General features: G+C 40.3%; 3 protein-coding genes and 1 long non-coding RNA gene across 6 annotated transcripts; 2 read left to right on the forward strand and 2 right to left on the reverse strand.

The window, feature by feature from the left end:
• The first annotated feature begins 560 nt into the window (after positions 1-560).
• On the forward strand, positions 561-3,021 carry LOC117777784 (zinc finger protein 846-like). Its single transcript, XM_034612747.1, has 2 exons — positions 561-872; positions 2,025-3,021. Exons 1-2 carry the CDS (start codon positions 713-715, stop codon positions 2,822-2,824), a joined length of 960 nt encoding a protein of 319 aa, XP_034468638.1. The 5' UTR covers positions 561-712; the 3' UTR covers positions 2,825-3,021.
• On the reverse strand, positions 2,741-3,306 carry LOC117777805. Its single transcript, XR_004616670.1, has 2 exons — positions 3,087-3,306; positions 2,741-2,841 (listed from the first exon to the last, which is right to left on the reverse strand). It is a non-coding gene; the product is annotated as an uncharacterized LOC117777805 (long non-coding RNA).
• A 3,153-nt stretch (positions 3,307-6,459) lies between these two features.
• Positions 6,460-13,465, forward strand: LOC117777772. 2 transcript variants are annotated; one of them, XM_034612714.1, is made up of 5 exons: positions 6,460-6,666; positions 8,201-9,201; positions 11,763-11,912; positions 12,090-12,188; positions 12,743-13,465. In XM_034612714.1, the coding sequence occupies exons 1-5, from the start codon at positions 6,498-6,500 to the stop codon at positions 13,040-13,042; spliced, it is 1,719 nt and encodes a 572-aa protein (XP_034468605.1). In that variant the 5' UTR covers positions 6,460-6,497; the 3' UTR covers positions 13,043-13,465. The 2 variants fall into 2 exon arrangements, with proteins under 2 accessions (XP_034468605.1, XP_034468606.1); XM_034612715.1 differs by having other exon boundaries at positions 11,763-11,895; positions 12,743-12,877.
• A 2,372-nt stretch (positions 13,466-15,837) lies between these two features.
• Positions 15,838-24,893, reverse strand: blvra (biliverdin reductase A). Of its 2 annotated transcripts, none has more exons than XM_034612748.1 (7): positions 24,738-24,893; positions 22,415-22,538; positions 20,247-20,366; positions 19,154-19,251; positions 18,335-18,442; positions 17,894-18,059; positions 15,838-16,419 (listed from the first exon to the last, which is right to left on the reverse strand). In XM_034612748.1, exons 2-7 carry the CDS (start codon positions 22,531-22,533, stop codon positions 16,164-16,166), a joined length of 867 nt encoding a protein of 288 aa, XP_034468639.1. In that variant the 5' UTR covers positions 22,534-22,538; positions 24,738-24,893; the 3' UTR covers positions 15,838-16,163. The 2 variants fall into 2 exon arrangements, with proteins under 2 accessions (XP_034468639.1, XP_034468640.1); XM_034612749.1 differs by having other exon boundaries at positions 22,415-22,534; positions 24,738-24,889.

Here is a 24,893-nt window from a genome sequence, read left to right on the forward strand (position 1 = left end):
ATTGAATGTACATTGATGGTTCAGAAGGCACATAAAGACAGGGCACATGGGACAAATCAGTGATAAAGTTGAATATCTCAGGACAGGTCATACAGGATTAAATGATACACTTCATAATATAGGCAAGCACCCACCTGGACTATGTGAATACTGCAAACAACCGGAAACTTATGTTCTGATAGAATGTAACAAATATAATGAACAAAGAAGGGAATTAATATCAGGATTAAAAGATGAAAAGCAAAATATTACATCAGAAAATGTATTAGTAATGACATTAAGGAATATACATCATATTCTAATGAACTATACTTAAGAGAAACAGGACAAAAGACAATCATTTAATTTTAGTTTTGTTTAGTTTTGTTTGCTCCCAATCTACTGCTCCACATTCCAGTCCAGAAGGTGGCGGTAATGCACCTATAAGCTGGTTTGCCAACCGCCCATAAACACCAGAAGAAGAAGAAGAAGAAGAAGCAGCAGCAGAAGAAGAAGAAGCAGAAGCAGCAGCAGAAGAAGAAGAAGCAGAAGAAGAAGAAGCAGAAGAAGAAGCAGAAGCAGAAGCAGCAGCAGAAGAAGAAGAAGCAGAAGAAGCAGAAGAAGAAGCAGCAGAAGAAGCAGAAGAAGAAGCAGCAGCAGCAGCAGCAGTCATCAGTGACTCAGACCTCAGCTGTTCGTACTGTTCTCGCCCTGCTTCAGCTGAGGACCTGTCATGTCCACACTCCATAGTCTGAAGGCTTTCATCAGCCAGCGGCTCACTGCGGCGGTGGAGGAGGTCATTGGCCGATTAGAGACAGTGATAAGCGAGTATGAAGAGGATATGAAGAGCCGCCAGCTCAGGCTGATGCACACTGCCCAGCGACAAACCGCAGGTTTGTGTAATAATAATAATAATAATAATAATAATAATAATAATAATAATAATAGGGTCAGTGATGAGCCAAGGAAAACGTTCACTCACACACTGTTGCTCACATAGCACATGCTAAACGTGTCCCCTGGGTTCAGACATGCTCCCTGATTAAACACACATATCTCACATACAGACCGAGTTGAATACAAACCAGCGGGTAATGTGTCTGTTTGAAGCAGCAGGACTGTAAAGCAACCTCACCAGTAATTCACTAAATCTGTCCCTCTGTCTGTCAGTACTGCAGCCAGTAACATGGTGTCACTGTCTCAAGGCAGAGATATTCATACATTAAACTGACTAGAAACCTTCTTCTTCCTCTTCTTTGTTCTGTTTATTGGCTGTGGGATTGCCTTTGCTAGATTTACTGCACTGTTTGAATGCAGTTTCAAAAATGTACTGCTGCAGTTGGTCTTCAAATGCTTTATGAGATTGCCAGTTTTGTATTTAGCAACACTTGTGCTACCAGAAATCACTTCAGCTGTGGTTCAGGGGGTAGAGCCACCAATGTCGGTGGTTCGATCCCAGTCTTCCCCATTCTGCATGCTGAAGTGTCCTTGGGCAAAGTTCTGAACCCCAAATTGCCCCTGACAGCTGTGCCGTTCTCAGAGAAAAATTGCTGCCCAAAGATGCACTTTATGAATGTGTGTGTGTGTGTGTGTGTGTGTGTGTGTTAAAGGCAAAACAACTGTATTGTAAAGTGCTTTGAGTGGTCATCGAGACTAGAAAAGTGTTTCATGAATGCAGACCATTTACCATGCACTTCTTCTTCGCCACTCTAAATGCAGAAATTGCCAGTGATAGTACAGCGCAAAGTTCTGCTGTTTTGGAGCCGCGAATATGAAGTGAGTTCTGGAAAACAAAATTTGCTATTTTGTTTGGGTGAAACTGATATAATTAAAATCTGTCGTATCCGATCAATACATTGATTTGTGTACTAGCCAACACCTGTCCATTTTCAGCAGTATCGGAGGACTGACTGACAGTAGTAGTGCGTTTTTTTAATACTGAAAAGAAGCTATGCAAATATTTTTTCTTTGGTGAACATTTACATGGATTAAGTTTTAAAGCTTAAATGTAACTTTGTTGTTGTGTATTTCAATGTTTTGTGCAGGTGTGCAGCAACATTTGGTGATTAAAGAAGAGGTTCTGTCTGAGCAGCAAGAGTGGATCTCCAGCCTGGACAAGCAAGACCCAAAGTGGGCACACGTTAAAGAGGAACAACAGGATCTCTGGACCAGTCTGCAGGTCAGGAGTCAACTGCAAGGACTGCACGAGGAAAATATCATCAAGTTCCCCTTCACCCATGTCCATTTGAGGAATGAAGATGAAGAGGAATCTCAGTCCTCTGCGTTTCATCACAGACAAACTGAGGATAATCAAGAGGCTGAACCGACATTGAGCAACTCAGCCCATCATGTGAAAACAAAACCTGATGTAGAGGGCAGTCGAGGACCAGAAGCTGACAGGATCTTAGAGTCTGGTTTAAAATGCCTCTCTGGATTTGGCGATAAGACTATACACTCTTCTGAATCTCAGACTGATGACAGTGATGATGACTGGAAGGAGATTAGGAAACCTCAAATAGATGTGAATACTGTGAAAACTAACGTTCCAGTCCATGATATGGGACACAATATCGACAATAAATTGTTTAGCTGCTCAAAATGTGAGAAAAGATTTGGACAGAAGCACCATCTGCAGACACATATGAGGTGTCATACCGGAGAGAAACCCTTTATTTGTTCTATCTGTGGGAAAAGATTTTCTCAGAAGGGGAATCTGAAACAGCACCTGACAGTCCACACACGTGAGAAACCATGTAGCTGTACTGTTTGTGGTGAAAGATTTTCACAGAAAGGAAATCTAACACAACACATGACGGTCCACTTAAGGGAAAAACTTTGTTGGTGATTGACATAAATTAATAACTTCTATGGCCAATAGTCACAAATCACAATTTACCTCATAGGCCTTAACAATGTGTGGCCCTTAACCCTCAACAAGCGGGAAAAAAACTACCAAAAGAAAAATACCGCAGAAAGACATGTGAGAGATCACTGTCCCAGGACCAAAAGAAGTGCGATAGATGTCACGTGTAACAGAGCAAATCAACTAAATAAAATATGAGAAAAGACAGTGTCTAACTTTAAAAAGTGAGGTGTATCAATGTTACACCTCACATCAAAGAGGGAGAGGAAGAAAGAGAAGCTCAATGTGTCATGTGTCCATAACAATCTCAGCCTTCAGCGACATGAGTTGGTCTAAAGCAGAGCTGAGCCGGTCTCTAACCATAAGCTCTATCAAAAAGAAAGGTTTTAAACCAACTCTTAAACGTAGAGACGAACTGAAACTGGGAGATGATTCCACAGGAAAGGAGCTAGACACCTAAAGTCATGGCTCCTACTCTACTTTTAGAGACGACAAGTAAACCTGAATTCTGGGAGCGCACTCAGCGCAGTGATCTACAGTAGTGAGGTGATACTGTGCTTTGAGCTTTTTAAGTTATGATGGGGCTATATTATTAAGAGCTTTATGATGAGGAGGAGAAATTTAATTCTATTCTAAATTTAACAGGAAGCCAGTGTAGTGAAGCCTATACAGGCGACATGTTTTTGGGGTTCTTGTCAGGACACGTGCTGCAGCATTTTGGACAAGCTGTCTTTAACAACTTACTGGTGTAGCCTGATAATAGGAAATTACAAGAGTCAAGTCTGGAGGTAATGAACACATTAGCTCTCTCAGCTTTCTTCCTTCCACAGAGCTGCTGCCTGCTGGATGTTTTTGATGTGGGCTCCATTCTGAGTAAAGCTTTAGAGTCACTGAAATCACGTTGTTTTTCTCACATTCTGAATATTATCTGAGGCACATGTCCTGTAGCAGGTGTGTTTATACACACATTTATACACTGTTGCCACATGATAATAAAAGCCCTATGAGGAGCATGTATTTTTCAAGTAGTCACAATTTGTCTTCACTGCACCATACTCATGAAATCTGTCAAGTCATGTGTCTCTCAGCTTCAAGTACAGGTGCCCTTTATGTAAATGTTCAGTGTTGATTTATAATAGGAGTGATCAAATGAAAGAAAAAACAAAAGAGCAGCAGGAAATTTAGGTGAAGAGTGTGTCAAGCATCTTCATTGATCCCAGTCTCACATGAAGATAGGACAGGACCCCTCTGAGTGTAGACCCTGGTGGTGGAGTAAAGCCAGTGGGTTGATGGAAACCATTGAACAAGTCTCCCTGGACATAATGGAGGTTATGTTGGTGATGGCAAGCAAAACTTCAATGATAATTAAAGCATGACATCTAGTGCTTGAGGAATACGTGCAGAAACACGATTGGTCAGATATATTGGCGCAGGACTGTGAGTGAAAGGATGTAGGAAAGCAGAAGTGAAGCAGAGAAATAGCCAGTGTTAAATCTCATCTCTCCCCTGTATGAGCCACACATTGAGCACGATTAAGAGCCAGACTGCTGCTTTGACTGCCCCAATTTACCAATGCTGTCTAGCCAAAAGCATCTGCTGAGTTTTAGTTGGACTAGATTGCTGTATATCAACCATTGTTTTATATGTTGATCCAAAGTCCATTATAAAATGTTGCTGATTGACTGATACACACACCTTTCATGCAGTGTGGTAGGCCTGAAATGATGTTGACACTCGAACAGTGTAGGATTGTTTTTTTTCTTTGCAGTGTAAGTTGCCGTGCAACTGGTGATCACAGTGTGCACATGTGATGGTTAATATCGGGGTCTGCAATATAATCTCCCTGCTGTAAGTACTCTGCCTATGTTGCTGTAGTACTTATTGGCTTTGACTCATAATCATTTAGTCTTTTCTCTATTTCTCAGGTCCTCCATAGCAGTCATACCATTTTTGAATAAACAATTAAATGTGAACTGAATGAAAGACTCCCTAAAATTGTATTGTGTCCACACTCAGGCCATTGGGGTCAATTATGAACCATAGGCTGATGTAGAGAAATATCTGTCTGTGTACACAGTCTGTTGAGTCACACCTTTGAATGTATATATTGTTAGTTTTGTATTGTATTGCATTTTTGATATAGACTTTTTTTATAGGAAGCTCTTTTTACCTTGCTCTTATTATTATTTTTATTTAACTATTGCACTGCTGAGCTGACTGGTTTCTTCTTGTCCAACACCTTTCATTGTACTGTTGACACTGTGTTACAGCATATGACAAATAAAACTTGGCCACGTGGGATCCAAAATCACAGACGTCCCTAGGTGGGACGTCTGGGGACTTTGCTGTCCATCAAAGTGTATACATGTAGTCTGGAGTGTGTGTCCACAGGCAGCCTGTGCAGGGACGTGCATAGACATTTTGAGGGGCAGGGTCCTCAAGTGAGAAAAAGGGCACTTCTCATAATTATTTATTTAAAAAAAGATTTTAACAAATCTCTGACTTACTTAATTTATTTTATTACCCTCACACTCACGCAATTGTTAAACACTCAACAGTTCGCACATAGACAATGGTCTTCTTTGGTATTCACACTCACAAGAGCAGACAACAACAAAGGAAACAAAGACGCATCTTTGACGCACAATTTCCTATATCACTGCACATGGCTTCTTTTTCATCAGTTAATATTAGTTAAAAAAATCAGTCAAATATGAAATCTCTTTTTATTTAGAAAGTGCTTTAAAAAGTAAAGCTTTTAAACACTGTTATTACAAGTGTGCTGTAATTAACAGAATAAGGTTTTCAAAAATCAGACTACAACAGTAAGTGAATGACGGTGGTCAGTGCTCTCCACACTGATTTGACATTCATTCAGTTTAGACTTGTGTGCTGCACCTAAGGATTAAAAGGACAAACTCTGATTTGAGCCTTTACTGTATCAAGGTGTCCCCGCCTGTCCCCACCTGGCCCCCTTAGCAGCTCCACTGCACTGAGGCGCATTACTCCGCTGGTCAACAAGTGACTCTGCTCCTCTGATGTTTTCTAATCATCACACTTAGAACTGATCTTCATAAAAAACTGCTGAATTCATATTTATGTTCCTGGATAAACGGGGCGTCGCTTCTTCTGCAACAATGAAGTTAAAACACTGCGTTACGTCTAACCCTTAGGTCTTGTGTTGTGTAGCAGGTTTAAACGTGTGTTATAAACTCTAGAGCGACTCACACAAACACAAAGTAAACGTCAGTGCTGGTGTTTATTGTTAAAGTGTAAAGTGAGTGCAGGAGTGAGGAGGAACAGAGACTCTGACACGTGGGGGGGGGGTGGTCTAATCTCACGACCTCATATTGAGATTTTTATATTCGATCAATATATTTGTTGACAGGGAAGCTGTGTAAAAACAGGAGGATTATATTCATATATTAAAAAAATTAAATTAAAAAAGCACCCCCAAAAAAGGGAACTTTCTCTGGAGAAAAAAAAAGGGCAGAGGACACGTGTACGATGTAGTGTGTAACTCAGTGGGGTTAACACTGGAAGTGGGCTGTTAACTGTGTTGCACTGACCCGGGTGTGGGGGCGGTCTGGTGACGTCACTGAGCGGGAGCCGGAAAAGGAAGATTGTGCAAACACGTTGGTCTCAAGCTCTCAACATGTCCACGCTTCAGTCGCTGAAAACGTTTATCAACCAGCGGCTCGCAGTGGCTGCGGACGACATAGTCGGTCTGCTGGAAACAACCATATCCAACTATGAAAAAGAGATAGACCGACAGCGCAGACTGCTGGAGGACGAGAGGGCTGAGTTCCTGAAGAGCAGATCAGGTCAGTCTTCATACAGGGACTCACTGTCGACATCACAGTCTTCTGTTTGCATATATGTGTGTGTCTGTGTATGCATGTACATATATGCATGCATACATTTGTATACACACACATATGTGCCTGACCTGGTATGGTCAAAATGTTGCCCTTTTCTCATTTCAGTTTTTTAGAGCTGTAACTATTCTACACAGGTAGTAGAATTTGCCTTAAAGAAAATTTAAATAACTAACTAAAAGGTATGTGTAGACTCACTGTGAGTGGGCGCCCTTATGGCGGTCAATCTAAGTTTCAGTGGTCCATCCGTGATGCAGTCTATGAAAACACAAAACATTTTCCTCCTTGCTCTCTGCTCCATCTCTTGCACCAGGTCCCAAATATCATTGACATATGCACCTCAGTGATTACATGTGCTGTTAGGCCTGAACAAAACTGCAAGAAAGTAGAAGTTTGAATGACAAAAAGCTGTCACTGGAACTGATAGATGTGTGTCCCATGTCTGAATGGGCTGTAGTCTCTGTTGAGAGGGAAGTTCAAAAAGCCCGAGGATGTTTCATTTACCATAATCCAACCAATAGCATATTTTTTGTGAGATAATTCTCAACAGTAGACTGCATATAAACATGGACCACTCAACTCCACATTTTCAAACTTCAAAGAAATATAAGTAATTGAACATGCATCAATGTGATGAGAACCACCTAACCCTTCATTTACTTTGACTTCCTACTTTGGCCCATGCCCCTTCTGCTTGGAGGGGGCGGGGTTTATGGCCCATACTGTAGCCAGCCACGATCTTTTGGCTTCACTTTTGGTAGCTGTCATGTCGTCCATCTTTATTTACAGTCATTGATCCTTACCCAGAAAATGCCAAGTCACTTTAAACTATAAGCAAATAATTTGTGATTCATGTTTTATATTTTAAATTTCTGCATGTCCAAGCTCAAATAGCAATGATGACATCACTGTGACTTAATCATGGTTATTATTGGAAACATGACAAAGCTCTGGTATAGCCAAATACATTTAACAACAATAACAACTGTCAACATTAACTCTACATATGACCACTAAGCTAACATTTACACTATGATGATCCTCCTTTTGTTTTTTATCTGAGTTTTGGACAGGTACTTTTCTTTTACAGGAAATAGTAGAGGTGTATGCAGTTTTGTAATTCTCCAAACTGAGACTTTAATGTGGAAGACTACATTGTTGCAGCATGCTTGGCAGATCACCATGGACAAAAAGTGGCCTTTCTAAAATGAAAATTAATCCTGGATTAAATTCAGGAGACAACAATGTTCCGACAGTTCAAAAAGTAAAACTACAGAAACAAACGTCACAACATTCTCACAGATAATGTGTTATTAACAACCTGATATGCCACTTTTTTTGGTTTGAATTATCCAGAATTGTGTTTCTTGAAAAGCTCAAATCCAACATAAATGTAAATACTTTTTAAACATTTAAAATACTTGTAATTTTAGAATAGTTCAGACTATCAGTGTATGAAACCTCTTTTTTTTCTTCACAGATATGCAACAGGCCATGAGGTTTCGGGTTGTCATTGATCATGATATCAAGAAGATAACTTTCGAAAATGGCGTCCCCTCATCTGTGGAGGAAATGATCAAAGTTTTTAAACAGGCATTTTCCATCACCACAGACATAGGCCTTCAGTACAAAGATGCTGACTTTGACGACTTCTTCACACTAACGTCTACAAGTGACCTTAAAGATAAAGACACTCTCAGAGTCTTGCATGTGCCCCCATGCATAATAATGACAACAGTCCCTCTGGAGTCCCACTCTGACACCACTGACGCATCTTCAGTGGATGATATCCTCTCTACTGATTCAAAGGACAATCTGATTCCCAGGCCCCCTGCCACTGAGAGGCACAACCTGTGGCCTGCTGTCTTTCCCATTCCCACCTTCTCCTACAACACGGAAATGGCTCTGAGGCAAGGTAATGAGAGGTTTCTAAAAGATGGAACCCCACTGACAACACCAAGTGTCAAATCAGATATTCTGGAGCGACTAGCTGAGGCCATGTTTTCCTACACCGCTTATCCCAATGATCCACAGAGGGCTGCAGTTGCACAGGCCCTAATAGAGAAGCACCCCTGCCTGAGGGAGCCTGGCTCTTTTAATGGATTTTATGGGTGGCAGCAAAGCCTCAAGTACAAATGTGGAAACTACAGGAGCAAACTTAAAGTACATGGAAACCCTGAACTAATGATAAATACACTGAAACACAAGCAGGATGGCGACAAAAAACCTGCCAAAAATATAAAAAAACCAAGAAAATCTGAAGTAAACTACCTCCCCCCACATCCAGCCGGTCAAACAGATGACAGCCTGGAGAATGTGAGACTTGCGCTAATTGCAGCCAGCATGACAGAAGACAATCGACTGAGGATCAATGATATGATGTCTAGAACATACAGCTGCAGAAGAAGGGAAGTGGTTGGCCAGTCCATGAATGTGGCAGAATTCAAAGAGAGATGGCCTGCCCTCTTTGATCCATTTCAGGTAAATAAACTGACTGTAATAATGTTTGTGATCTGATCACAAGTGGACAGCTCTATGGGTAAAGCTTCACTAATGCAGTATAGTTTAAAACACATAGCTATGTGCTATGTTTACACCTGGTGTCAACACTACTTTGTGATAATACATATACTGCATCATACAGTGCTGGGAAAAAGTATTTGCCCCCTTCCTGATTTTAAATTTTTTTGCATATTTGTCACACTTAAGTGATTCAGATCATCGCATTTTTTTAATATTAGACAAAGATAACCCGAGTAAATACAAAATGCAGCTTTTAAATGATGATTTCATTTATTAAGGGAAAAAAGCTATCCAAACCTACTTGGCCCTATGTGAAAAAGTAATTGCCCCCTAAACCTAATAACTGGTTGTGCCACCCTTGGCGGCAACAATTGCAATCAAGCGTTTGCGATAACTGGAAATGAGTCTTTCACATCGCTGTTGAGGAATTTTGGCCCACTCTTCTTTGCAGAATTGTTTTAATTCAGCCACATTGGATGGTTTTTGAGCATAAACGGCTTGTTTAAGGTCATTCAACAGCATCTCAATCGGATTTAAGTCCGGACTTTGACTAGGCCACTCCAAAATCTTCATTTGGGGTTTTTTGAGCCATTCAGAGGTGGACTTGCTGGTGTGTTTCGGATCATTGTCCTGCTGCATAACCCAAGTGCGCTTGAGCTTGAGGTCACGAACTGATGGCCGGACATTGTCCTTCAGGATTTTCTGGTAGAGAGCAGAATTCATGGTTCCATCAATTATGGCAAGTCGTCCAGGTCCTGAAGCTGCAAAGCAGCGCCAGACCATCACACTACCGCCACCATGTTTGACTGTTGGTATGATGTTGTTTTTATGAAATGCTGTGTTAGTTTTACGTCAGATGTACACTGCAAACGGGACGCACACCTTCCAAAAAGTTCAACTTTTGTTTCGTCAGTCCACAGAATATTTGCCCAAAAGTCAAATTATTGTGGACATAGCCTAAGTATGTCAGTTCACATTTTATTATTGTAATGCATCTCCATATGTGTCTCCAGTGATCAGATCTCACTTTCCACTTTAAATGCAAATAAACATGTACAACCTTTTAGTTCACAAACACGAAAAGTTTGTCTTTAGCTAGTCTGAGTATACATATTATCCAGTAGTGATGAAAAGTACCCTTTTCCATATTTATTTAAGTATATCTAAAAAAATATATATATTTTTCTACGTTTCTTTTTTTCAGCATGACTTTCTTTTTTTCTATTTGTATTTATATATTTCTGTGTCGGTCCGTTTGACACTGACAAGTGGGTGGAGCCTGCCACGAACAGACTATAATTTCAGTGTCTACAATAATGTGGAAAAACATATTTATTACTTGTTTGCAGGGATTTCCCCAAAAGTGCTACTTTCCTCTCCACCGATCAAATGTAACTAGCGGCTGATTCCATGCCAACACAGGTAGTTTTTTTTTTTACAGGTAAACTGTAGGGTGTGGCCAGGCAAGCAGGTGTGTCTTCAAGAAATATCCCCGGACATATGGAATATACATTCACCGGCCACTTTATTAGGTACACCTTGCTAGTACCGGGTTGGACCCCCTTTTGCCTTCAGAACTGCCTTAATTCTTCGTAGCATAGATTCAACAAGGCGTGGCGTTTAAACAATGCTCAATTGGTACTAAGGGGCCCAAAGTGTGTCCCCCACACCATTACACCACCACCACCAGCCTGAACCGTTGATACAAGGCAGGATGGATCCATGCTTTCATGTTGTTTACGCCAAATTCTGACCCTACCATCTGAATGGCGCAGCTGAAATCGAGACTCATCAGACCAGGCAACGTTTTTCCAATCTTCTATTGTCTAATTTTGGTGAGCCTGTGCGAATTGTAGCCTCAGTTTCCTGTTCTGTGGTCTTCTGCTGCTGTAGCCCATCTGCTTCAAGGTTCGACGTGTTGTGCATTCAGAGATGGTATTCTGCATACCTTGGTTGTAACGAGTGGTTATTTGAGTGACTGTTGACTTTCTATCATCTCGAACCACTCTGCCCATTCTCCTCTGACCTCTGACATCAACAAGGTATTTTCGTCCACACAACTGCCGCTCACTGGATATTTTCTCTTTTTCGGACCATTCTCTGTAAACCCTAGAGATGGTTGTGTGTGAAAATCCCAGTAGATCAGCAGTTTTTGAAATACTCAGACCAGCCCGTCTGGCACCAACAACCATGCCACGTTCAAAGTCACTTAAATCCCCTTTCTTCCCCATTCTGATGCTCGGTTTGAACTTCAGCAAGTCGTCTTCACCACGTCTAGATGCCTAAATGCATTGAGTTGCTGCCATGTGATTGGCTGATTAGCTATTTGTGTTAACAAGCAATTGAACAGGTGTGCCTAATAAAGTGGGCGGTGAGTGTATAACAGAGTGGAGAGATAGACTCAGAGAACCAAGGTTGCGACGTAACCGAGTGTTCTACTGCAGCAGTATTACGTTATATGGTGGCTTTTCCATATTGTCTTCAGCATCGTTAATCAAAAACAAAATCTTGCCACACAGATAAATGAAGAGTTCCAAAGGTGCAACACTATTCCCCTGGAGTCTACGTTTCTGTCCCAGCTGGACAAGTACACCCCAAAGTTCCTGGAACTATTCAGGACAAAGGGAGGAGTTGTTGGACAGCGCCTCAAGAGTGTGTTGATTGAACTGGTAAAGGTGAGTTTAAGGTGGTTAAGAAGTAACAAAGTCAAGTAATACATTCATCTGGAGCTACAGAGTAGATCTGGATTTGTGTTTTGTTTACAACATGGTTTGATAAAAAAAGTTGTTCTTCATCAAGACGTGCTGTTGGTACTCATGATCCAATGATCCAATGATCCACTGTAGGAACCACATGCCTCAGTGGTGAAGAAGAGGGACATGACTCTGAGATGCCTCGTCGAATACCTAGGGGAGAGTGTGCAGGAGCTCATCTCTGACTACTATGTAAGTATGGTCTTTCTGGAAGCTCCACACGTTTTATTTCAATGTGCTGCTCCGGTACTGACCTTTTCACATGGAGGAAGAAGAAATCTGTTTTAGTGCATATCAGTTGATTTAGCATTATTATTAGCACTAGACTATCGACTTTTATAATATCACACTGAAATCAATTTAGACTTAAACACTTCAGCAAAAGGTGTTCGGAGAAACATGTTAGTGAGAGGTTGCAGCAGCGGCCTGAGGCTATTCATAAAAGCTGAAACACATTAGAGAACAGGGGATTTTTAGAAAGTAAAAAGGTAAAAATGGAAAGAACATACATAAAACCAAGAAAACTCGGTGCCTATGCACTCAGGAATGATAAAATAGGCAATATGCTCTTTTAATAACATCAAAACAAAACAAATAATTTGTTTGGCTTTTTAAAAAGGACACAAAAAGAAGAAAATGCAACTTCACGTGCAACATCACATGAACTTGATTATATTGATCCTCTTGATTTTACATGTTCTTCCTTTAATCAACACATGTTAACAACTGTTTTGCATGTGTTGTAGAGAACCGCAGAAGAGAAAGTACATGAGGAACTTAAAACACAGGACATGAGGATCTACGCTTGTCAGCAGCCGGATGCAGTGGGCATCATTATTGATGGAACTCCAGTGCTGACAGGACTGGATAATGTGTCCAGAGCCTGCTGCCTGCTCTTTGGCCTCACCTATGCCCTAAATCGGGATTATCCCCCAAAACTTGCCAAAACATTTGAAGTCTTTCAAAGACTGTTTGTAGGACTTGATACACTACAGTCAAAACCATCCTCCAAGTTCATCAGCCTGAAAAACAAACTCCTCACTTAAGCAATTGCTCTGAGCCACTGGTGTTACCCATGTTTGGTTAGTGTGTTATAATTTGGAGCTGGAGAGGTTTCTGGTTATTTGACAACTTTACTGAATGTTATTAACTGTCAGAAGGGCAGTGCTTTTGATGAATAAGGGTTAAAAACACTGTAGTTCACTTTGCTTCAGTTTTAGGAAACGTATTACTGCTGTTACCAAGGACAACTTTGGAAAATATCCTCAGCAATTCCAGTTGTGACTATTTCTCTGGTCAGTTAATGTGGGTTTTATATGTCCAAGAGATTTCTGCTTCTTCCCCAGTCCAGTGGAGATGAGCGCTGTTTCATTTCAGGTTATTGATTCTGAAGAGAGATGTTTGGTTCAGAATGATTGTTTAAATGTCACCAACTAAAGGTACATTCATCTGAAATGTCACCTTCATATCACATTAATGTGAGATGGTTCCAATTTACTGTTGGTTTGAAATATATATCACATTGTTGAATATGTGAAGAATTTGTGTTGAATCCTAAACCTACAATGGAAGTAAAAACACCTCTCATGCTCTCATCTTTCTAAATTGCAGCAATGAAGAAGCATATTTCCCTGTTTTTCACCAGGACCTTAAAGCTCTCTCTGCCATATGAGCTATGAGTGTATTCAAGTAAGCTGTACATTTTTTTTTATATCTAATTACATGCTGTAACTGTTCTGAAAAATAATATTGAAATAGTTTTAGAGTGACTGCTTTTATACATTTTGTAAACATTTCAGTTTGAAGAATGTCCACTATTCTTAGCTTACAAATTCAATTTAAAAAAGAAGCAGGGAATTACAATTGGAACATTTTTCAATTTTTTTTTTTTTAAATCTAATTTTCCACAATATTTTCCAGGGGATCATATTGTATTGCTGAACTCAAGAAAATGATTGGGTAGATCATCGTGAACCCTTCATGTGAATTTCGGCTACATGTCACATGGCAAACTTGCCTTGAAGAGAGACTACTTTTGCGATTAACAAATAGTGGGTCAATAAAACTTTTCTCTACTTAACAAGTGAAGAGACATGAAGGGGGGAGAGGTCGGTGGGAAAGGGAGAGAAGAGAGAGAGACCAGGAACAGTTGTTTAACCATCATAATTGAGCTACGTCACACTGAACAAATATAATAAGTGATATTTTAAAAAGTGATGTTAATAATGATAGCAGCACCAGTTAATAATAATAATTATTGAGTAGTGTCAGATCTTGATTCCTCCAGCTCTGGACTCAGAAATACCTGCAGAATAAGAGGGAGAGAGAGAGAACACAAACTATGGGAGAAAAAAACCCCTCACCTGAGCCACCACTAACTATAAGCTTCATCAAAAAGGATTATTATAAGTCTAACCTAAGATGTAGGGATGGTAAATGGTTTGTATTTATATTGCGCTAACACTATACTCTAGTCTTGACGACCACTCAAAGCGCTTTACATAACAGTTTGCCCTTCACCCATTCACACACACACATTCATACAGTGCATCTATTAGCAGCGCTTAGTTTTTTCTATGAGGGGCAATTCAGGGTTCAGCCTCTTGCCCAAGGACACTTCGGCATGCAGATGGGGAAGACTTGGATCGAACTGCCGACCTTCTGGTTGGAGGGATGACCGCTCTACCCCTCAGCCACAGCTGCCGGATGGTGTCTGTCTCCAGAGCTGAGAGTCCAAACTGGGAGCTGGTTCCACAGGAGAGCAGAAATTGGAATCTACATGTTGTTCCAGGCTCTGAAACAGAATCTCGTTATTTATGGTGTGAAACGCAGCACTAAGAGCCAGCATGACGTGTATCGACACGAGCCCATTGTATGAGGCCATGAAAAGTTCAGTGGTAACTTTTATTAGTGTTGTTTCTGTGCTGTGTTGGATTCTAAATCCTGATCGAAAGTCTTTAAACAGACCCTTCCTGGGCAAATAAACACAACTGGTCAGCAACAGCTTTTTCCAGGATTTTAGAAATGAAGGGTAGCTTTGTTATGTCTAAATTTAGCTAAAACATGAGAAGGCTTTTTAATCACATGTTTAATTACATAAAAGCCTGCGGTAAGAAGCCTCTTGATAGAGATATATTAATCAGATTTAATATAGAACTGTTGATTCAAATGCCTTAGTTGGGATATAGTCTAATAGACAAGTTGAAGAAAGTTAAATGAAGAGTCAGCTCAGAAAGCTCTATAGACCTAAAGTGGTCTAAATTTGTATCTGGTTCTACATTTGGTTCTAAGGCTACTGTACTAGACGGCGTGTTATTTGGCAAATCATGAAATCATTACTGCTGATGTGATGGCCCCAGAGCCTCTGCCTGGGGTTGTGTGTTTTGGGTTGTATGTGTGTATCCTGTCTTGTGTTGCAGGTTCCTGGTTTGGGTGGAGCTGGAGGCCATCATTGATCTCTCAGATAGAATATAAAAGACCTGCTCTTCCTGGCAATCAGATGATCTGATAACTGACAATACAGACCAGTTACCGTATCTCTCCACTGCTTTTATGATGATTGGGTTTTTGTGTTGAAGCTGTTCAGGAGGTGCCAATTAAATTGTATGCTCTCGCAAGATCATAAGAAAGTGGTGTTGAACTGGACTCCACAAAACCAGAATCAAAACACTAACTTATGTCGCCCAACCCTATACAGTACATCTAGGTCTAACAGCTGTGATAGAGGGAGAGTGGGATTTGAGAGTTATTAATAGGCTAAACTGATTTCTACTGGATTCACACAACCAGGATCTTCACCTACACAAACCCGTACTCTAGTTCAATGATTTCCCATTGTTCATTTCAGTAAGTCAGTTCGTGTTGTTTATTGTTTAGTTGTTAATTTATAGTGTACAAGCAATAGTTACTGAAAGAACAGAAAAACATGAAACATAAGGCAATATCTCTGGGGGGGGGGGTATAAGTGGGGTTTAGATGATACAGGTGAGTGTAGATGAGGCTGGAGACCTGCTCTACAAGATACTGTGTTTCTAGTCCCAATATTCTGCAATAAGGCATCCATGTTTTTTAAACTAATTATCTCACGTGTGATGATCTGGGGAAACTTAATCTTTATTTGTTTTAGACATAAAGATTTATGCTTATCATAAACTTGATAGTCCTCATTTAACTTTGACAAAGTTGTTGAATCTTCTCTGCCAGCTCCAAGCAGTGTAGGATCCTGACTTTCTCTCTCTGGATCTCCTCAGGACTCACTTGGCCCGCCAGCTTGGCAGAGAAGTGGATCAAGTCCTGCATGAAGAGGCCCACAGCCCCTCTGGGTGCAGGGGGGATTTGGGTTAGAGTGCAGGAGTTAAACTGAAAGTTGATGTTCTTGGCCCTAGGAAGGCCCGGTCCCCGCTCCTCAATCCACGTCAGAGGTCTACAAAGAGAGAGGTGGACTTAAAGACTTTTGACTTAAAGACATCATTTAAACCATATGATGATGAATGACTGGTTCATCTAAATAAACTGTAGATCGTGTCTATGATCTTATTGGTTGCAAAACTTGCATTACTTGCATTAAATGCCTTACGCCACTATATGATGTGATGCTCTGATTTCATTGTTGTGATGACAACATTCCTACCACATGATCATAAATGGATTTCTGGCCTCTATTATTTATGGAGATATCCTGGCAAATGTTTTTTGGGATTATATATGTTGACACAGTTTTATACTGTAACATAACTAGTGCATTAAAGCTTTACACACTGGGGGCATTTTCCATCATATTTTTAATATAAGTACTGAATAAATACTGCAGTAATAATAATAGTAATGCAGTACAAACAGGTTCGCAACTCTTATATATTGGACTAGGTTGATTTTTCTAAGCTTCCACACTGAATAAAGACATTCAAATATTCACTGTAGACTATAGTAGTTCAGACTACATAACAACTGAGCTCAGACAGAAGTCAGATGTTGCTCTGGGTCAGTAGGATCCTTTGTATGGTCCTCTGCCTCCTCAGATGAAACTAACAGGAATTCAAACTGGTTTTTGCAGATACCAGTGATAAATCAGTACGGTTGTGATGCCTAACCAGTGCCAGCACCGAGCACAAAACCATCAACGATAAAAACAGCTCTTTCCTCTTGTTTCAATAATATTTGTGCAAACCTACAGTGACCAGCTTTTTGGAATTACAAAACTTCTTTAGAGAAACAATATATTTATATATGTAATAGATACTTGTGTTTTCAGTAGGAATCAGTCACTTTGGGACAGAAGCACAGACATGGCAGCGTAGTCCGAAAGACTATATAGAGGGACATTGTTAGTTTATTTATGTTTTTCTGCGTAGACCGTCCATATGTCCATCCCATTCTTGTGAACAAGATGTCTCATTAATGACATGACAGTAATTTCTTCAAATTTTCTACAAACGTTCAGTTGGACTCAAATGAATTGATCAGATTTTTGTGGTCGACGGTCAAAGGCGTCAGTGACCTCATGTTCTTGTGAACTTGATATATCAGGAACACCTGTAGGGATTTTCATTACATATGACAAACACAATTGAGTGGTCAAAGGTCAGGGTCTCTGTGACCTCACAAAACCCCATTTTGCCTTGTGAACTCATTATCTCAAGAACATCTTAAGAGAATTTTTTCAAATGTGGCAAGAATGTTTTGGGCCAGATGAACATGATGATAGCTCAAGTGTACCTTTAAGGAATTTCTTCAAATTTTGACTAGTTACTGGATTCTGATATAAACTGATTAGATTTCAGAAGTCACAGTGACCTCATATGGGCTTGGGAAAAAAATGTATGTAGAGTGAAACTGCAATGATTGGCGGAGGCATATAACCACAGGGCGGTAATTCTCGTTGTCTCTCTGTCTCTCACCGGTTTTCACAAGTCACCAACTTTGCAGTCATCTTGATGCAGTTACCAGAGTCTTCCTCCATGGTTGCTGCAGTCACCGACAACTCACCAAACAAATCAACCAACCAGGTGAGGCGAGCAATGCCACTGAACGCTGGGAAACCAAATCCAGGCTTCAGAGATCCGCCTTGAACAAATAAGAAAACATACCCTTTATCATGACATTTTCTTATTGACACGTTGTAGTTCAATCATTGAAGTGTGGTTCTTTTAGCAGGGCAACTCTACAGATCAGACCAGTGTTAATGTGACAATAGCTTATACCACTGTATGACATGACATTTAATTAACATGGAAATAATATCAAAACCTATATATTTTTAAACTAAACCAAAAACATACTTTTTAGAAAATATTTTTGCAAAAATGTATAGATGTATCAAAGTAAACACAGTCTCTTACCTGTAAAATGAAGCATGCCCTCCTTCAGGACTTTTCCCTCTACTTCTCTCTTCAGTACTTTGTACTCTTCTGTCAGCATCTCTATGTGCTCCTCATGGAGAACCACTCCTGACAGACACACACACACACACACACGACTATAAAATATACTGGGTTTTTAAGTTGACAGAAAAACAAGTGTTAGCAGCAGCTTGGCTCGCAGCCCCTCAGAAACATCCTTTGTACTCCACACAGGGTCGGAGCTGCTGAACCACAAACCCTAAATGAAGTTAACTAGTTAAGTTGCGTTCAGTAGTAGGGCCACACCTCAACCTCATCCTTGTATAACCCTGAGAGCTACATTTACCTAGTCAAACCATTACACCCTGTTTGTCTCAGATTCTGTGACCCACCCTTTCCCTTCCTTCTCGTCTCTCCCTCCCTCATCCTTTCTTATTCAGTTTGCATACATCTCGTGCGTTTCATTGTAGGTTGGGTGGAATAACGTAGTCTCCCTCTGCACAGTCACCAGTGCATCCTCCCAGATTAGCCTATGAGACAAATCTTTACTTCACCATCTTCACTCAAAATCCATTAATTTTCATTTCAACCTTTAAATGACAGATATAGTTGAAGCGGGGTTCTTGCTAGTGAAAGGAGTACTAACCAAGAGAAGCCGACAGCAATGACCACAGACTGAGTGAGAGAACCCTTGAAGCAGAAAATTACATATTGTCTGACTTCCACTGCACCTTACTGACAATTACTGCACTGGACCCATCATCAGACACTCTATATGAAACTGTCCCTCCTGATTTACACATGTGATTAAAGTTTTACCTTTTTCCAGAGCTAAATCCCACAGCTCCACAGCAGCCTTGTAGGTAATGGTCATGGGATACTCAACACAGACATGTTTCCCTGCCTGCAGAAAGGTTCTGTTGAGAAAGGAGGAGTTATTCTAGTCAGCAGAAAGCAACAGGAATTCTGATGAGAAGCTGCAAGTTGTGCATTCCGATTAATGTTTGTTTTGTTGGGAGAAGTTTTCTCAAAATCACTTTACAGAAAATCAGCTGCACAGTTAAACAGTGTCTGTAAGTGTCACTGGTCCTCGTCATAACATATTATACTTTATAAAGTGAGAGTAATCACTTGCCCCATACATCTAGCAGACTCAAAGCAATATTAGTATAAATTAAGAGAAATTTATCTGGCCACCTGCTGAAGCCAATTTTCATTCTCCTTTTGACTCTGTGTTTGGTCTCAACCAGCACCTGAAGGAAATGTTTAGCTTTTCATCCGCTAAATGTTCCACAATGTTCATCAGCTGGTCTCTGAATGTGTCAAGCAATCATTTTATGGATGTAAAACAATCCAATCTACAAAAGCAATCTTTGATGTAATCCAACAGGAATTAAACATTAGAGCAATTATGTACTACATATTTTAAATATTTCGACTTAAGTCCTTTGAGTGTATGTATGGCAGAATGATGGTATTTAACTGCACATGGTTATTGTATGGATTATGGTGATAATTGAAAATGTGAAAATGGAGAAACTCGTCCATTTTAAAAACAGTCAGAATGTGTGAGCTGCTGTATTTATTTATCCAAGACAACAATATGCTGTCTCTGAGACAAGATGGGAACTGTCCTGTGTTTAAGAGGATGAAAGAAACAACCTACAACACACCTGGGTGTAATGTATGATGCCGTCTTTCTTCCAGGCCTGGCCACAGAAAGTACAAAGTGCATTTAACACCCCCCCTAGTTAGTGGGTTGGAGGTGCTCAACTTTGGTCTGGCCTGCTGGTTCATGAAAATAAAACGTTTTTTTTCTTCGATTTTTCCTTTTATTTTGTCCCACATTTGTAAGTATTTGTTTACTTGCTGTACAGGCTTATTTAGTGTAGTTGTCCATCACACACATTACCTGACATTGTCCTCATGAGCCACATTCTCAGTGCAGATGAACGCAGCATGAATGTCTTTTCTGCTCAGAGCCTCCTCCAATGTGATCTGACTTACTCCCTGCTGAGTGTCCAGACTTCTCCTGTTAACAAAAACATGGTAAGACAGTGCTGTTACCTTCTGACATGTAGAGGGAAATCGGACAGTACTTTGACTCTGTGGGTGAGTGACTATACATGTTAAACTGCTGCTTCCCTTTCACACACTGTATGTGGTGAATAGCTTCAATTTGAGAAAATCATTTTATATACCCAGAGGTGTGATGTTGCACTGGAGAAAACACTCAAGCTAAAAAGCCAGAATGAGTTTTTTCATTTCACCTGTACTGTTCACAATGGCGAAATACACATTAATTAAGAATAGTGTGTCAGGGATAGTGTGTTTAAGACTATATAGGACTGTAAGCTACTTAACTACCCTCAGTTAGAGGTTAATTGTGTCTACTAGCTCTAAAAGAAATGGCCAAACGAGATGTTTGATAGTTGCTATGATAAAAAGGACCATCTAATTAGCTTTTGTGCATGTGACACTTACAGAGAAGCAAGACTCAGATACAGAGAACACAAAAAAGATAATAAAAGATATAGTCTTAATTCCCCCCTCCGATTGATCATACACAAGAAGTCATGCCAGATAAAGCACTAAAAACAGGCAAGAGGCAGGCAAATGTCACACTTGGGGAATCAACACTAGGGTTGTGGTCTTCTACTCTATTTTGCTAAGGAAGGTTCCCAACCTGAGTGAAATTAGCCAGAGGCTGTCCCCCATTTCCTTGCAGCGACAACATTTAAAGTGACCCAACATTGTAGTCGCACCTAGGCAGATCCACGTATAGAAAAACAGAGCAACATTTTGAATCTTGAATCTTTTATTATCTGTCTGAACCCTAAATCCATAAATACAGATTTCTTCTGTCACATCTGTCCAGTAAGAAGTCATGTTGAAAAACAAGCATTTTGAACTAGTTCAAATAGCATCATCAGAACTAAATACAAATACAAATGTCATTTCAATCTCCCAATTGTTGAATGCACAAAAAAAATGTATTCTCCATTAAAATAAATAAAAAGGCCAATAAACATATCACGAAACTCTACTGTATTTTTTTTTTGTATTCAATTATTTTTTTAATGTCACTTTCTCCTCTTGAATATCTTTTGTATTATTATATAATTTTAACATTTCATTCCTGTTTGTTATGTTTTTATTTTTTTAGTAAATTCTACTTTGTTGTTTCTTCCTGTGAGTTGCTGACTGGTTAAATGTTCCCTCTTTATAAACCTCTTTTCTTAGGAGGTGTAAATCTGTTTGTACGGGAAAGATTTCTTGAATTGTAGCCAGTTTGTTACTGCTATGCTTATCCTCTGTTACTAAAAAAGTTATTTTAAAAAAACTATCCGAGTGAGCCCATGTGAGAATACCACAGGACAATGTCTGGAAAATTCACAGCGTTTCTTTGAAAACTCATTAACACACATGTGTTTTGTGACGCAAAAGTCGAGGTATACAAATATCTCAGGATGAAAAAGAAGTGTCATACATGTAGACGATGCAGACGGAGATGTCAACTTGGAAAGAGGATGAGATCCAAGAGCTTTTAGCAATAAAGGCCGACTGGTGTTAATGTGCTGTAACAGCGCATCCTGTTTATAGGAGGGCAAACCAGACTTAATATAAAGATGGACGACTGGTTTCCACTTCCTCCCACTATCCAGAAAAGAAGCCAATGAAATGAAGCCCTGGAAACGAGGGCTTCTTGCCCCGAAGATGTAATCTGGAGCCAGAGCCTGCACAGTATCAATCGGGGGGGTTGGGCCACGGTATCAAGGTCCTGCCGATACATGCGACCAATCAAGAGTCTCAGCTGTCAATCATATTTGATCCCGTTTTTATAGCATCAAATCACTAATTAAAAACAAACATCTGTGTGATAAAAACAGCCTAAGATGACAGAAACAATCTCCTTATCATCGCCTGTACTTGGGCACACTCTCAAGTCCAAAATAGGACAAACAAGTGCAGATCTTGTGTGGCCTTTCCTCACTTGATGCTTCAGGTCATATCCTATCTTAACCTTGGCCAATATTGGCTGTGTTTCTGTGTGTATGTTGGACAGCGTCTGTGAGTTACCTGGATATGAATCCTCTGACACTGAGCTGCTCTGCAGGACTGCCAGGCAGTGGAGCTAACATGTCTCTGATCCTCACCCAACCTGCTGTGCCAATTCCAACCACCACAGCTCCAAACATCCTGCCTGAGAAACAAAGACAAGAGGTTTCAGAGCAGTAAAGTGAGTGGAGTGGATTGAACAGGATGTGATGAATAGACATGTGAGCTCTTTTATCATTTTGAAAACAAATACCATAAACAGATTATTCAACATACTCTAGTCATACATCAAAGAAGTCATGAATACCTAAGAATAGACATGAATTATATTTATAAATGTTTAGAAAATGTACTTATTTTTAACTAGCTAGAAAACACTTGTATGTCACAGGACTTTCTCAGCATCATGGTCTAAAAGTTCCCCCTCTTCCAGACATTACATTCTGTTGGATTCACTGTATGTTGTTTGTTTTAAAGAAAACACAAAGTCATGAGTAAAGTTTCTTATGTCCACTTCATGTAAAAAGACGCCAGTTTATATGCACATCAGGTTATAGGTTCAAACACAGCTGTAGAAATCCAATTGAAGTCTTGGAGCTTTGGCCTTTGACATAGACGTTTGTCTGCTCCAGCTTACTTGCTCTGGGCTCTACGCAGGGACGTAAGTTTGGGTTTGCCAGGGATATGCTCTAATAGTTCTAGTTCAATCAAGCTACAACAATACAGGCGTAGTGTGATAGAGGCAATGGGGGATTGTTGGTCACACTTGAAATTTCCGCACTGTGAAGGTCTTGAAGGACATTACGTTTTTAAAACGATGAACACAGGCTGAACAGAAGCAATGTTTGCAGCATGCTCTAACACTCATCAAACATTAAACATGCAGAAAAGATAATCTTTCCCTCAAACACCACAACTTGCTGTCAAATTAATATAATATTCCTGTCACCGCTGAATAATTATAACACCGCTGCGTCAGCACCAGGACAGACGCTCATTAAAGATCCGGTGTGTCAGAGTCTCTGTTCCTCCTCACTCCTGCGCTCACTTTACACTTTAACAATAAACACCAGCACTGATCACAAGTTATTGAGACACGTACAGGACTGACGTTTACTTTGTGTTTGTGTGAGTCGCTCTAGAGTTTATAACACACATGTTTAAACCTGCTACACAACACAAGACGTAAGGGTTAGACGTAACGCGGTGTTTTAACTTCATTGTTGCAGAGGAAGCGACGCCCCGTTTATCCAGGAACATAAATATGAATTCAGCAGTTTTTTATAAAGATCAGTTCTAAGTGTGATGATTAGAAAACATCAGAGGAGCAGAGTCACTTGTTGACCAGCGGAGTAATGCGCCTCAGTGCAGTGGCGCTGCTAAGGGGGCCAGGTGGGGCCAGGCGGGGACACCTTGATACAGTAAAGGCTCAAATCAGAGTTTGTCCTTTTAATCCTTAGGTGCAGCACACAAGTCTAAACTGAATGAATGTCAGATCAGTGTGGAGAGCACTGACCACCGTCATTCACTTACTGTTGTAGTCTGATTTTTTAATTGAAAACCTTATTTTGTAAATTACAGCACACTTGTAATAACAGATTTCATATTTGACTGATTTTATTAACTAATATTTACTGGTGAAAAAGCAGCCATGTGCAGTCATATAGGTCATTAAATAATAAAGGAAAGAGTATTTAACAATTGTGTGAGTGTGAGGGTAATGAAATAAATTGTTAAGTAAGTCAGAGATGTTTTACTATATTCAACTTTTTGTTTAAAAAAAATATTTTTTATAAATAATTATGAGAAGTGCCCTTTTTCTCACTTGAGCCCCCGCCCCCAAAATGGCTGTGCACGTCCCTGCTTACAATGAACAACACAGACGTGGCTCCTTTTGTAAGTTGATAAAGATCGATTACTGGTTTAAGATTTGTGCAAAGGAGTCTCACACAGGTGCATTAGAAATATAGCAATACATATTAATACATGTAATTCCTACCAGCTGTAAACAGATGTTTTCCCCGTGTTTAGCGCAGTCAATAGAAATAGAGTTCAGGGTCCTTGTATAAGGTCTGTGTTGTCTGTTCGGTGAAAGGTTGTATAAATAATGTGTGACCCAATGACAAAGTGCGAACACATGTATAAGAGACGATCTCTGCCGTGTGGAGAAAGCGATGATGAAGATCAAGTGGATCCAGTTTCACGAAGCATGACATAACATTGGAGAAAAAGCTGTTCATGACAGAAACATATGTCATTGTGGAGACTAACACACTGAGACCTGGACCACAGACGTTCAGCCGCAGTGTGCGCAGAGAGGAGTGGACTGTGCCGCGGCTCTTACCTGCTTTCTGTCGCTCACCCGGAGGAATCCAGCTCACAACACAGATACACGCACAACGAGGTCCTCAGGCGGTGTGGAGCTCTGTCACCGCCGGTCCCAGCATGAGGAGCGGACTAGTCCATTGTCAGCAGAACAGTGTTACATAAGGTGCGCTTG

Source organism: Hippoglossus hippoglossus, chromosome 17 (assembly GCF_009819705.1).
Source record: "Hippoglossus hippoglossus isolate fHipHip1 chromosome 17, fHipHip1.pri, whole genome shotgun sequence".
Taxonomy (NCBI): Eukaryota; Metazoa; Chordata; class Actinopteri; order Pleuronectiformes; family Pleuronectidae; genus Hippoglossus; species Hippoglossus hippoglossus.